The 14,173-nt window shown below is 43.9% G+C and overlaps 2 protein-coding genes across 6 annotated transcripts in view; both read left to right on the forward strand.

The window, feature by feature from the left end:
• Positions 1-5,442, forward strand: part of SH2D3C (SH2 domain containing 3C) — a 48,310-nt gene extending 42,868 nt beyond the window's left edge. For all 5 annotated transcript variants that reach the window (XM_081967131.1, XM_081967132.1, XM_081967134.1 and 2 more), the window contains 2 exons: positions 62-268; positions 3,434-5,442. In XM_081967131.1, coding sequence (XP_081823257.1) covers positions 62-268; positions 3,434-3,609 — 383 coding nt within the window. In that variant the 3' untranslated portion in view covers positions 3,610-5,442. The remainder of the gene's footprint in view (positions 1-61; positions 269-3,433) is intronic.
• A 2,819-nt stretch (positions 5,443-8,261) lies between these two features.
• TOR2A (torsin family 2 member A) lies at positions 8,262-13,463 on the forward strand. The gene is made up of 5 exons (XM_081967170.1): positions 8,262-8,552; positions 8,839-9,104; positions 10,669-10,844; positions 11,492-11,619; positions 12,865-13,463. Exons 1-5 carry the CDS (start codon positions 8,384-8,386, stop codon positions 13,107-13,109), a joined length of 984 nt encoding a protein of 327 aa, XP_081823296.1. The 5' UTR covers positions 8,262-8,383; the 3' UTR covers positions 13,110-13,463.
• The last annotated feature ends 710 nt before the right edge of the window (positions 13,464-14,173 follow it).

Here is a 14,173-nt window from a genome sequence, read left to right on the forward strand (position 1 = left end):
AGCTGTGTCTGTAGAACAGCTGTATGGATTGGGAAACCCTCCATCTCTTTTCTCCTTCCAGAAGGACCACCCTTATCAAACACCACCTTCCCTCACATCGTGCCTCTCATCACTCTTCTGGAAAGAGATACGGCGCTGCCAGATCACCCTGAGCCCTGGGAGAACCTGGACAATAGTGTGGAGGTGGTTATGGCCCACCTGGAGGCAGCGCGCACGGTGGCTCACCACGGGGGACTCTACCACACCAACGCGGAGGTGAAGCTGCAAGGTATGCGATACGGGCGGAAGCTCAGATGTGTGAGAATTAAGACTATGGCAGAGGTGGTATTCAGCGGGATTTGGAGAACCAGTAGTGGAAATTTTGAGTAGTTCAGAGAACTGGCAAATACCACCTCTGGCTGGCCCTGCCCGCATCTATTCTCTGCCTCCTAAGTCCCAGCTGATCGGCTAAGTCTTCTTTTGTTGCCCTGAACAGGAGAATGGAGCTGGGGTGGGGAGGGAATGGGGATTTTGCAGTATCCTTTACCTGGAGTGGGGAGGGAATGTGGATTTTGCAGTATCCTTTACCTGGAGTGGGGAGGGAATGTGGATTTTGCAGTATCCTTTACCTGGAGTGGGGAGGGAATGTGGATTTTGCAGTATCCTTCCCCTGGAGTGGGGAGGGAATGGGGATTTTGCAGTATCCTTCCCCTGGAGTGGGGAGGGAATGGGGATTTTGCAGTATCCTTCCCCTGGAGTGGGGAGGGAATGGGGATTTTGCAGTATCCTTCCCTTGAAGTGGGGAGGGAATGGGGATTTTGCAGCATCCTTCCCCTGCCATGCCTACCAAGCCAGGCCCACCAAGCCACATCCACAGAACTGGTAGTAAAAAAAATTTGAATCCCACCATTGGACTGCAATGCACAAAGGAACAAAACACTGATAGTGGAGGGAGAGAAAGAAAGGGAGAAGTCCTAGAGGAGGTAGCTGGGCATTTTCGAGCAGCTATAGATAATATAAACCCTGCTTGTTGGTAAGAGAAAAAGCAAAAATAACCAAAATATGGGGCATTTTGGAGAAAGAGGGAGCGTTGCAGGAAAGATTTGGCTGTAAGAAAATGTCTCACACTGTCATCAGTTTGATAGGATTTCACAATTGCTAACTTTAATGTGGTTTTATATATTTATGGCCCAAAGTCATCTTGCGGCAAAGATGGGTGGCGAACAAATTTAATGAATAGCTTCAAATTTTGTAGCTCAGCCTAAACAAAAGTTCATCCAAGAAATAAGAAGGGCATGGCTTGCATAACCAGAGAAGCAGTAAAGCAGAAATGCTTGCAGCAGAGAAAAATATTTATTAAAAGTTTGAAAAGGAAAGAAATGTTTGGAAGAGATGCCTTGTTAGCCGCTAGAGGGCATTCGTTTGCCAGGATCCAGAAGTGGAAATTGCAAATCCTTTCATAGGAGTTTGATGCTGCTTCCCCACGCCAAAAACTACAAAATGGTTTACTTGTGAACTAGTTGTGGCGTGCAAACTAGAGTTAATGGGTAGGTATGTGTCAGCAGTGGCAGTTGAGTCAGGGGATTGCATTGTGTTATGAGGACACACAGCTGATCAGCTTAATTAGTGGCATAAGCTCCATTTACAGCAATTAATTGATTAGCCCATAGGCTAAATAAGAATAGAGTTCCAGACACAAGTTATTAATAAAATCCTACTCTGAGTTGCTGATATTCCTTTGAATAGGAACAGGTAGCGTAACAGACGATCCATGCTTTCCCAAACTTTCCCAAACTTTTACACTGCAGGATATTTTCTAATGAACTAATACCGATTTCTTAGCTCACCAACAAACATGCTTGTAAAAGACTATTGTTAGCCTTTGGACCTATAGAAATATTGCATTCGGCCAATATGGGCGTTTTATACTACCCAAATCCAGCTTGTGCTAAAGTCTGGGCAGAGACTTTAATATTATAATGCTAAACCATTAACGGCCAAATAAAGAATTCCCCGATTAGCAAGGGTAAAAGAAGTGGATGATAGTAAAAAAAGAGAATTCAGATTTACTTAACACAAAGTTACAATTTATGGAAGATGGGGAAGAATTAATCCATGAGTTGCCACCCTTTTTGGCCCAGGAGATCCAACAGCTGATTTTAAAGAAAATCAGAATAAATAGTTCAACGTTGAAATGGGCAACTAATGCAATAGAAAGTTTGAATACTCTGCTCCCCTCTAGCTGCTCTATTGGGGTCTGCTGTTATTAAGGTCGGTATTTGAAAGCAAATCCCCAACGAATAAAAAGAGAAGGCGCGTTAGTCCAAAACAAAAAAATAAAGATACTCAGTGGGATATAGCAGTACAAGTCCAAATTAACTATCCAGTATAACGAGATAATAATGATTAATGAGTCCTAAGAAACGCCAGTCTTAGATGAAAATACAGGGGAATACTAGCAATCAAGATAAAGACCAACAATTACAACTGGTGAGGAGGAATATTGAACTTTACAATAATTGTGCTTACACAGGAAGTATAGTCAATATTGATTCAGCTCCAAAAACAAGTTGACATTCAGTTGCTTTATTTATTCCCTAGTCAGAATATTTATTCCCAAATCAGAATATCTTGCTTTCAGGAGTCCTATGCAAATTGTGACTTGGAACATAGCTGACTGGGAGGAAGTGGTTGAAAGTGGACTATATAGTTGAGTTTCTTATCTAAATTTGATGTAGTAGCCATCCAGGAAACCCAGCTAATTGAAGAGGACAAATTAGTACAACTTCTGGGGTTTTCAGGCTTTGCCCACCCAAAAAACAAAGGATAAAAGGCAACTTTCTGGTGGGTTATGTATTTTTTATCAAACAAGAATCGCAATGCCAGGGGGAGAAACTATATAACGAAGATCCGTTTTCGTGGTTTTTTTTTAGCTGTGAAAATTAGATACGAGGAATTTGGAGTAATATTGGTAAATGCATACATTCCTCCAAACACATCCCTGACCTATTGGACATGTTTGGAAGTAATACAAGATGATATATCCATACTCTATCCTCAAATCCATAATTATATTGCTTGGAGATTTTAATGCTAAATTAGGTCCACCTTTGCGTGGGCTTGCTCAAAAGAAAGGATTCCCAATGGAATTTCTTGATAACCAGAAGATAATTAGCGGCTTTCTAGAGACAAGAAAAGTAATGCTGTTGGTGTGCTCCTATAATTTTCAAAGGTAATCTTCAAATCTTGGGAAGCAAGGATAATATCTAGACCCTTGCATATACTGTATCACTCAGCCCACTCAAGTAGAGTGCTGGTGTATTGATCTTCTGTGTTGAGAGAAAGTTGACCTCGGTTACCCATACATTTAAGAGGAGGAACGTGAACAAAGAATCCAAAAATGTAAACTTGTCCAAGTGGGCAGGATTTTAATTGTATTCTTGTCTCCCTGCAGGGTTCCAGCCTCAAGCAGAGCTTTTGGAGGTCTTTAGCACCGAATTTCAGCTCCGTCTCTTATGGGGAAGTCGGGGGGCCGAAAGCAGCCAGAGTGAGCGCTACGAGAAATTTAACAAGGTCCTCACTGCCCTGTCCCATAAATTGGAGCCGGCAGTGCGTTCGAGCGAGCTGTAGCTGGACAAAAACTTGGAAAGGGGGGGGGAAGCAAAATTGCAACCAATGCGCCTGCAGCTTGCTTTCCGGCAACGGGGGGGGGGGGGATCTCAAGCGATGGGACTGTTTGACCGAAAGGGAAGCGGCTGAGCCCCCCCCCCCCCAAAAAAAAAGGGCCTTTCCAGCATGAAATACTGACAATCACCAGGTTGACTTTGTTCCTGCAAAACTTGACAACGGCTAACTCCAGGAGACCATGGCTGATCTTGCAAACCAGGGAAGACAATGCACTGGCCAAGCATGTTAGATAGCAGGCAAAACTTACGAGTTAAAGTTCACGACTGATTTCATAGCCAAGTTTCCTGCTCGGGTTTGGTGCCTCACAGTGGGGGTTTGAAATCAAAAGTGCGGGAATCTTCTCTCTGTTCCTTCCATTACTTTTGAGGTTCCCCTGTTCTCCGTCACCATGAATCAGAATAGAGCAATTTCCACCAGCTTTGAGGGCTCCAGTGGGGCTGATCAGGGTTTGTTCAATTCCCCCAAACCTCAGAAGGAGTTGGGTGACAAGGCATACCCACAGACAGCAAGACAACTCCCAACATTTAACTTTTCTATTTTCATGGGCATCTCTGATCATCACTGGCATTCATTCTACACCCAACTTAATCCATCAACCATAAGCCGCCCAGCGTAGACCCATGACAAGATAGGTAGTAAATAAATTTAATAATACATTTTAAACGATCAGTTTCAGGTTTATTTGGATTTATATGCCGCCCTTCTCCAAAGGACTCAGGGCGGCGTACAACATTAAAAACACACATCACAAAAGTTAAAAAAAGATTAAACCCAATTCCAAAAAGACCAAACTGTTTTTTTTTTTTAAAAAAAAGAAACAGTACATTTAAAATAAATTAACATTAACATTAACAGGCCAGGCCGGCTTGCTGGAAAAGCCAACTTTTTAGGGCGCGTCGGAAGGACCGGAGGTCAGGGATTATGCGGAGCTCCGGGAGCAGGTCATTCCAGAGGGAAGGCGCTCCCACAGAGAAGGCTCTCCCCCTGGGGGTCACCAGCCGACACTGCTTGGCCAACGGCACCCTGAGGAGGCCAACTCTGTGGGATCATACTGGATGGTGGGAGGCTACTGGTGGCAGTAGGTGGTCTCGCAGGTACCCTGGGCCTAAGCCATGGAGCGCTTTAAAGGTCATAATTAATACCTTGAATCACACCCAGAAAACAACCGGCAACCAGTGCAGGCCGCCTAAAAGGGGTGTGACATAGGAGCACCTAGGTACCCCCATGACAACCCGCGCGGCCGCATTCTGGACCAGCTGAAGCCTCCGGGTGCTCTTCAAGGGCAGCCCCATGTAGAGAGCATTGAAGTAGTCCAGGCGAGAAAGGACGAGGGCATGAGTGACTGTGCACAGAGCATCCCGATCCAGGAAGGGGCGCAACTGGCGTACCAGGCGAACCTGGTAAAAGGTCCCCCTGGTCACGGCCATCAGGTGTTCAAAGTTAAAGTTTGGCCACTGCCATCTTCCTTTCCAGATATCCAAAGCCTCCAATTCCAATCCTTTCATTGATGCCAAGTAACATTCCTTTATTTTCGACTTAAAGCCTCTTTTTTTTTTAACTTCCTTTCATGTTAATGCAGGGAATGAGGCTTGTTTTGTAAATCTTTAAAAGAATCCATATGGGGTGTACATGTACGTATAAATATATATACATATGTATTCAGATCTCGTGTGTAAATAATTGACATTGTTCTTTTGGGTCTTGTAAATGAATGTACAGATACAATGGAATGTGTTTCCTCAATTCTTGCATACAATAAACTTTTATGCTTTTTTTTTCTTCAGAAAGGGTTTGTGGTGGAGTTAAACACACTTTCCGACTGCTGGGTTTGTCTTTTTGAAATGAGCTATAAAAAAATTACTTTGGGAAGAATGGAACAGTGCACTTTTTAAATAAGAGCACATTGGAAAATGCAATTTAGGCACATGGAAATAATTGTATCCAATAAGATCAAGGATAGGTTGTTTTAGGACTGTACGCCCTGCCTTTTCGGATATCAAACCCTTTTTTAATGTCCTAAAAACAAAAACAAATGCTTAATCTTTCTTCCCAAGCTTGAGCTTAAAAAAAGAGTAGCTTTCTTTAAACCCAGTGGAGCTGACTTTTGAATAAACCTACATAGGATGCAACTGGAAAAAAGCAAATTTCTTGTGTAAAACCCAGATTTCCATTTTTAAATTAGCAATATAGCTCAAGAACGGCCATTGTTTCTTTTAAAGAAACAAAAAATGCTTCCAAATTCTTTTCTTTTTTTTGAATATATTATTATTATTATTTTTACATTTAAAACAATGCAGTACCGCGAAGTCGAAGTGACCATACATTCACATTATATACAGCTAGTCTCAACCATTAACTATTAGCCTACTTAATACATTGTGTATCCTTCTGTCCAATCACAATATATACAGTTTATTCCAGTCTTGTCACCTTGTCTTATACCAATCATAAAATCTGTTCCAGACTTCAAAATATTCTGATTCCCCTTTATTTTTAAGTTCAAGAGTGAACCTATCTGCTTCTGCAGAGGCCAACACTTTTCTGATTATATCTAGCTCTGATGGTGTATTTTCTTTTTTCCAATATTGTGCATAAGTTATGCGCGCCGCAGTTAGTAAATGTATAATTACACATGATAAAGTGTATGTTTCTTAAACCCCTCCGGTATTATACCTAGGAGAAAAATTTCTGGTTTAAACAAGATTTGGTCTCCCACCATTTGTTCTAACCACGATTGAATCATTTTCCAATATATATTTTTTTTGCCTCATTGCACGTCCACCACATATGATAAAAAGTGCCTGGTGTTTTTTTACACTTCCAACAATTTGGGGTCAGATTTTTAAGCATTTTGGAGAGGAGATGCCATCTGGGGGGGAGATGCCATCTACAGAACATCTTATAAAGATATTCTTTATGCGCAGTAGCCATTGTTAGTTTCTGATTAAGTATCCAAAGTTTTTCCCACTTAGCCAATTCCACATTATAACCAAAATGTTTCGCCCAGGCGACCGTAGTTTCTTTGACATGTTCCTCCTCTAGCTTAGATTCCAACAAAAATCTATACAACACTTTGATCAGCCTGTTTTCTGTCTGTATCAAAAGTTTATCTAATATTGTGTAATCTTTGGCAATACGTTCCTTCTCCCTATCCTGTGCAAACCTTTCCCAGAAATTGACTAATCAAAATGGAAATTGACTACTTTCCACTTGAAAATTAATTTCTAATGCTAAACTCTACTCATTTCTGAACCAAAATCAGAGATGAGTTTTGCTGGGCATTTTGCATTTGATTTGGCATTTCTTAGGGTTTCTCTTCAGGAAGACCCTGATTAGTTTTGATCCTGGCTTGTTTTTGGTGCAAACATCCCGCTTTTCCTCCCCATTTTCACCCCATTTTCTCCCTTTAACTTATTGTTCTTCTTTCATTTGCTTCTGAATTGCACTTTCAAGCTGATTTTTCATCCATTTCCCCACCAATTTCTCCTTCATTTCTAAATAAATCCCACATTTGTGTACATTTTTTAACCAATTCCTCTCCACCCTTCTTTTGAAGCCATTTTTTCTCTTTAAAAATCATTTTTTCCCTCCTCACTGCCTCCTTTCAAATTCCTGCCTCTTCTATATTTCAATATTTTCCCAAACTTCTCATAAATATCTGGGTTTTTTTTCTTTCTCCCCCATTTTCCTTGAGATATTTTTCCCCATTTCCCTTCCTCAGAACTTTATTTTTCACTCCAAACCCATTTTTTTCTCATCTATTGCCCTTGCCTAAAATAAATTTAAATTAAATTTTAATTTCCCAGCCACCCAAACTCGTCCCCCTCCCAATTTTTCTTTTAAGCTCCTTTCCCTTCCTCTTTGCTTTAAACATTACATGTTTTTTTATTTTATTTTAATTGCTTTTCCCTCCTTCAAATTTCAGTTCTCCTTCATTGACTTCCTGCCACTGTAATAATATTTATATATATATATATATATATATATATATATATATATATATATATATATATATATATATATACATACATACACATACATACATACATACATATACATATATATATATATATAAATGTATATAAAGATATATAGATATATATATGTGTGTGTATATAAAGATATATATATCTACAAAACAAAGATATATATTTATATATATATATATATATATATATATATATATATATATATATATATATATATATATATATATATATATATATATATATATATAATGTGTGTGTGTATATATACATGTATATGTATATAAATGTATATAAAGATATATAGATATATAGATATATAAATGTGTGTTTATATAAAGATATATATATCTATGAAAACAAAGATTTATTTATCAGTACAAATACAACACACACACACACACGTATGTATGTATGTATGTATGTATGTATGTATTTAATATGTATATATTTATTTCCAATTTTTCCCCTCAAACCATTTTATTCCCTCCCATTTTTTGAAAGAAAAAAAAACCTGGAGACGGTTGGGGAGGCGGAGCCTATAAATACCTCCCCCATAGTAAGCCCCGCCCCTGAAGCCCCGCCCCCTCCCTCAGCGGCGTGGCGGAAGTAGGGAATTTCATTCGCTCCTGCGAGCACGAGCCGGGCCGCGAGGCAGGCCGGGAGTAAAGCCGCCGCGCGAGGGGTCGCGGGAGCGCGCTTCCCGACCCTCTCGCGGGCGGAGAGCCAGCATGGAGAGGGGCGGGGGCGCCTTCGCGGGAACGCGGCTGCCGCTCTTGCTGGTGCTGCTGCTGCTGCCTCTGCCGGGGTTGGTGCTCTCGGGCTCCCCCTGGGGTCCGAGCGCCTGGCATTGCAGCCTCTCGGCGTCCTGCGAATGCGACTTCTTGCCGGATTTAACGGGTGAGGCTGCAAGCGGGCGTTGTAGTGGTGGGAACTTCCGCTGGGGGGCGCAGAGGCTACTTCCCACATATCTCAAGTTTGAAGCTTCTAACCATTCTATTTGCACCTGTCCTACCTTGTAGGGTTGTTGTGAGATCCCAAGTGGTTCGATTTATGGGTTCTCTTTTGGGGGGGTGGGGATCAGTCCTAAGTTTAAAGCCCAGGAAGGGGGGAAAGGGGGCATTAGGGACACAGAAATAGGAAGGGTGGCATTTTCTCAAGTCTTTCTCTGTCTTCCCCCTTCCAGGTCTCGAGTGCGAATTAGCCCTGCACTTTGTAGGGCAGCCTCTGGCCAGGCAGCTGCTTCTCCAAGGCTTGAAGAGCTTCGTGCAGGATCCTGAGCCGGCCAAGCCCTTGGTCCTCTCCTTCCATGGGGCGACGGGCACTGGGAAAACCTACCTCAGCTCCCTGCTGGCCCGGTACCTCTTCCGGACGGGTCTTCGGACTCCTTACATCCACCGCTTCTCCCCGCTAGTTCATTTCCCCCATGCTGACCATCTCCAGCAATACAAGGTAACAGAGGTTGGGGGGAGTCCGTTTCCCCCTGCCCCAAACCGCATGCGAACACTTTCTTTTTTTTTTTTTTGCTTCCGTGGACACAACAGACTTGCGAGGCGGTACTTCGGCAAACTTTCTGGTCTCTGCTGTGGCTTGTTTTTGCGGCCTGTCGGCCAAAAAAGGTGGCTCAGTGGCTAAGACGCCGAGCCTGTGGATCGGAAAGGTTCGGCAGTTTGGCGGTTTGAATCCCCAGCGCGCATAACGGAGTGAGCTCCCGTGACTTGTCCCAGCTTCTGCCAACCTAGCAGTTCGAAAGCCGGTCAAAAATGCAAGTAGAAAAACAGGGACCACCTTTGGTGGGAAAGGAACAGCGTTCCGTGCGCCTTCGGCGTTGAGTCATGCCGGCCACATGACCACGGAGATGTCTTCGGACAGCGCTGGCTCTTCGGCTTTGAAACGGAGATGAGCAGCGCCCCCTAGAGTTGGGAACGACTAGCATAGATGCGCGAGGGGAACTTTTACCTTTAAGAAACCAGTAGTCCTCGACATACGACTGCCATTGGAACTAGAATCTCCATGGCAGAGCAAGGCGTAAGAGTGGCCCAGTGTCGGAGACGACTGAATGGATAATAACGTCATCGACAAACGAGGCCGTTGTTAAAGGAGTCGCATCTGATTTTACGATCTTCCTTGCCGGGGTTCTTAAGCGAGGCCCTTGCAGTCGTTGAGTGAATCACACGGTTGTTAAGCGAATCCGGCTTTGTCCCCTCCTTGATTCTGCTTGCCGGAAGCCAGCTGGGGAGGTTCAAAATGCAATTGTCATACATGCCGATTGCCAAGCAAGGAAATGTTTGATCGTGGGGAATCTGTGGGGATTGCTGCGACCGTTGTAAATGCGAGGACTGGCTTCAAATCACATTCATCGGTGCTGCTGTAAATTTGAATCCAGGTAGCCCTCGACTTACAACCTCACTTGAGCCCCCAAATTATTGTGGCTAAGCGAGACAATGGTTAGGTGACTTTGCCGATCGTTTTACAATCTTTCTCGCCTCCGTCGTTAAGCCAGTCACGCTCCAGTCGATAAGTGAAGAACCCGGTTGTTAAGTGAACCTGAATCCCCCCCACTGAGTTTGCTGGTAGATGGTCGCAAAAGGGGATCGCGGTCATAAATATGAACCACTTGCCAAGCGTGGGAATGTTGATCGCACAATCCAAAGTCCTAAGTGTGAAAAACGGTCACAAGTCACTTCTTTCCGTGCCGTTGCATCTTTAAAATGGTCACTAAACGAACTGGGTTGTAAGTTGAGGACTTAGTGCCTGTAATTGAGAAAAGTTGCCCGTCGAGGTCTGCTTAATAGATCTGCCAACAACTTTTAAGGCGGGACTGGAAGGGAGAAACTGTAGGGTGGCTTCCCCTGGGGGTGGATGATGGGATCCGGAGTCACCCCCGCATTGCTTATATCCTGATGAGGCGGTTTGCAAGCGCGAGCGCCTTTCATTTTTGCAATCCTTTTCCAATGTCGGTTCTTCATTTTTTCCCTTCATTTCCCCCCCCCCCCCGCCTCTTCTTCTGCGTAAGGGCGATCTCCGAAATTGGATCCAGGGAAATATCACCCAGTGTAGCCGATCCCTTTTCCTCTTCGACGAGATGGACGATCTGCAGCCGGGCTTGATCGACGTGGTGGCCCCCTTCCTGGGATCTTCATGGGTGGTCTTCGGAACCAACTACCGGAAAGCTATCTTCGTCTTTATCAGGTAATGAGGGGGTTGAGTCTTGCCGGCCACATGACCACAGAGACGTCTTCGGACAGCGCTGGCTCTTCGGCTTTGAAACGGAGATGAGCACCGCCCCCTAGAGTCGGGAACGACTGGCACAGATGTGCGAGGGGACCGTACAAAAATCACCTATTGATAACTAACTTCTGAACGGCTGGGTTTAGTCCCCCTAGTCCTTTTTCTCTCTCGAATAGCCAAATCCTGCAACCGTTCTTCCTATGTTTCAGTCTCCAGGTCTTTGGTCCTCTTAGTTGCTTTTCTCTGAACTTTTTCCAAAGTCTCAACATCTTTTTCTGTAACGTGGGGACCAAAACTGGGTGCAGCGTTCCAGGGGTGGCCCTACTAAGGCTTTATAAAGCGGTACTAACACTTCAAGTGATTCTGATTCTGTGCCTCTGTTTATACAACCAAAGATTGCATTAGCGTTTTTGGCTGCAGCGGCACACGGCTGGCTCATATTTAAGGGATCGTCCTCAAGGACTCCAAAGTCCATCCCCCAAGTGATGTTTTTGAGCCAAGTCTCACCTAATCTGTACTTCTACCTTTGGTTTTTTTCCTGCCCAGGTGTAGAGCCTGTGCAGGAAAAAATCCACTGGGCTTCAGCTGTTCTCCTCTGACCATTTTAGCAATACAGGAGCAGAACGCATTAACCAGATGGCTTTAGAGCTCTGGCGAGACCGCAAAGACCGCGAGGAGGTCAGTCATCGGGATCTGGAAGCATCCATCTTGGAGGCCATTTCTAAAGACCCCCGGAGTGAGTATCTTGGGAGGGAGGGGGGGAAAACTTCCCCAGGCAAAAGGCAGGGAGAGAGAGAAAAAAAAAACCACCAATCCATGCTGAATAGAGGTAGTCCTCGGATGTATGACCATGATGGACCTTTGCCCACGAGGGTCACAAAAACGGCGATTAGGAAAATATTAGGATGTGCAGAAATGAACAGATTGGCACTGGCTATAAAAAGAGAAAAGAACCCACTGATTGTTATACAATTTGGGAATCTTTTCACCAGTGGTTAGAGAGTAGGCGTAAGAATTAAGAGCAAAAGAAGTTATCCAAAGTATAGAAAAATGTATTAATAGTCAATATAACAAATAGAGTTAAATAAATTACAATGGGATTGTTATAATATTCCCATACTTAAGGTGTTGGAAATTAAGCTGAGATGGGATTAAATAATGAATAAGGTTGTATATTTTAAGGTTGGCCCAAAATATTTATACCCAGACGACACACTGGTTAACGGAAAATGTGTGAGCCCCGCGTGCGTGGTAGAGCTGAGCTGGGGAGACGTCTCGCATGCCCGCAGAGGGGGCTTTGCCTGCCCCCTGGGGTGTCACACATGTGCCATAGGTTTCCCATTACAGCTGTACACCAAGGTTATGGTTTAAAACTTGAATGAAGCCTTGAGAGTCCCTGTGGCCACAAAGGGTACTTAAAGGGGATCTGTAGATTAACAGAGTTGGGAGGGACCTTGCAGGTCATCTAGCCCAACCTCCGCCCAAGGAGGTGACCCTACTCACCAATGTTACAATTGAAATCTCGAATGAAGCCTTGGAGGTCTTTAGATCAAAGCAGAGGCTTGACTGTCTGTCAGTTTTCCTAAAAATGCCCTAGTTGATTCATAAGCATTGAGTCAAGTTTCCAGTACAAAACCAGTCATTTATTAGGAGCATCCTTAGGCAAGATCTGTTCGCAGTCAAGCCTCTGCTTTGTTTGATTTAGCTCTGAACTTTACCCCTGTTCCTTCCCTCCCCTCAGTCTGTGTCATAAATCACATTACCCTATGAGGTGCACCCCTCCCAAACCAGCTGCCGTAATCTGAGGTCCGACTCTAGCCAACAGTATGCGTCGAATACCCCCCCTTCTGTCCCCATGACAACATTGAGAGTTGACACCGTAATCTAAGGACCCCCCAAAGCAAACATAGATAGAAATTTGGGGTCCCCCGTGCCCGTTCGGTACCGTTTCACCCTTCGTCCTTCTTCGCGTCTCTTTCAGACGGATTCTGGGGATCCAGGATCCTTGAGCAAAACCTGATCGATGTCTTCGTGCCCTTCCTCCCTCTGCGACGGCACCATGTGAAACAGTGCGTGGTCAACGAGATGTCCAGCCAGGATCTCCTCCCTCGCCCGGAAGTCGTGGACAGTGTGGCCGACAGCTTTTCCTACTTCCCCGAGGAGGAAAAAATCTTCTCGTCCACCGGATGCAAAACGGTGTCTTCCCGCATCCCGTTTTTCCTATGACCCCCGTTGGGTCAGGCATTTTCAGTCCGGAATGGAGCTTACGGTTTTCTTGTAAGCGAAGACCTTTTTGTGGGTCAGGGAAAATGTCCGTTGAACTGAAGGACTTAAAGACGGCCCTTTCGGAAAAGCAAAGAATAATGCTTTTGATCAAACATTTTCCTCTCCTTACAAATGACCCAGAATCTGGATTTTTTTTTTAACTCAGAAAAAAACAGAAGATTGTCTGATGCATTACATGGGGGAATCTCATCTGCTTTTAAAACACGGTTTCTTGGGAGGTTTTACAGGTTTAGCGCAGTTGAATTAATTCGTTTTTCTGCGGAATCTTAAAATCCTACCTCTCAAGTCAAGGATTATTCTGTGATTTTATTTTGTTTTTATCCAATAAGGTGTATTTTAGGATTCTAATTCAGGGATGGGGTGTTGTTATTTTATTGCAGGGGATTCCTCGGTGGTGTCAACCCGAAATTGATGGACTGAGATGCAGGTTGCTGTTTAAAAAGTTACACAAAACACAGCTACTTTTAAAAGATGTCACGTCAACGCCAAGATTGTTATTCTCTTAGGTTTCAAGAACACACCAGCCAGAGGGATAATCTTCTTTCTCTCTCTCTCTTTCTTTCTTTCTTTTCTCTCTTTATCTGTCTTTCTTTCTTTCTCTCACTCTGTTTTTCTTTCCTTTCTCTGTCTTTCTTTCCTTTCTCTGTGTCTTTTTCGTTCTTTCTTCCTTTCCTTTCTCTCTGTCGTCTTTCTTTCCTCTCTTTCTTTCGTTTCTCTCTTGCTCTGTCTTTCTCTCTATGTGTGTCTTTCTTTCCTTCTTTCCGGTCAGGTGCAGAGGTGCGGAGACAAAAGATGACCTTGGGCTTCTAGAAAGGAATGACAACAACACATTCCACAATTCTACTCTTCTATTCCCCCTCCCAATTACTACACTAATGAAACAGCATAGAGAGTGTGTGGCAGGCCAAAGATCCCAAAAAGGAATATAACTGCAGGCCTAACAGCTGGCTTGACTCAACGCTGAAGGCGCACGGAACGCTGTTCCCTTCCCACCAAAGGCGGTT

The sequence above is a fragment of the Natrix helvetica genome, assembly GCF_964273705.1.
Source record: "Natrix helvetica genome assembly, chromosome: 15".
NCBI lineage: Eukaryota > Metazoa > Chordata > Lepidosauria > Squamata > Natricidae > Natrix > Natrix helvetica.

Bases quoted from the DNA above. Each gene is read 5' to 3' on its own strand.
- TOR2A (XM_081967170.1), top strand. From the start codon at position 8,384: ATGGAGAGGGGCGGGGGCGCCTTCGCGGGAACGCGGCTGCCGCTCTTG. The intron at 8,553-8,838 runs GTGAGGCTGCAA...TCCCCCTTCCAG, and splicing joins CTTCTTGCCGGATTTAACGG to GTCTCGAGTGCGAATTAGCC. The intron at 9,105-10,668 runs GTAACAGAGGTT...CTTCTGCGTAAG, and splicing joins ACCATCTCCAGCAATACAAG to GGCGATCTCCGAAATTGGAT.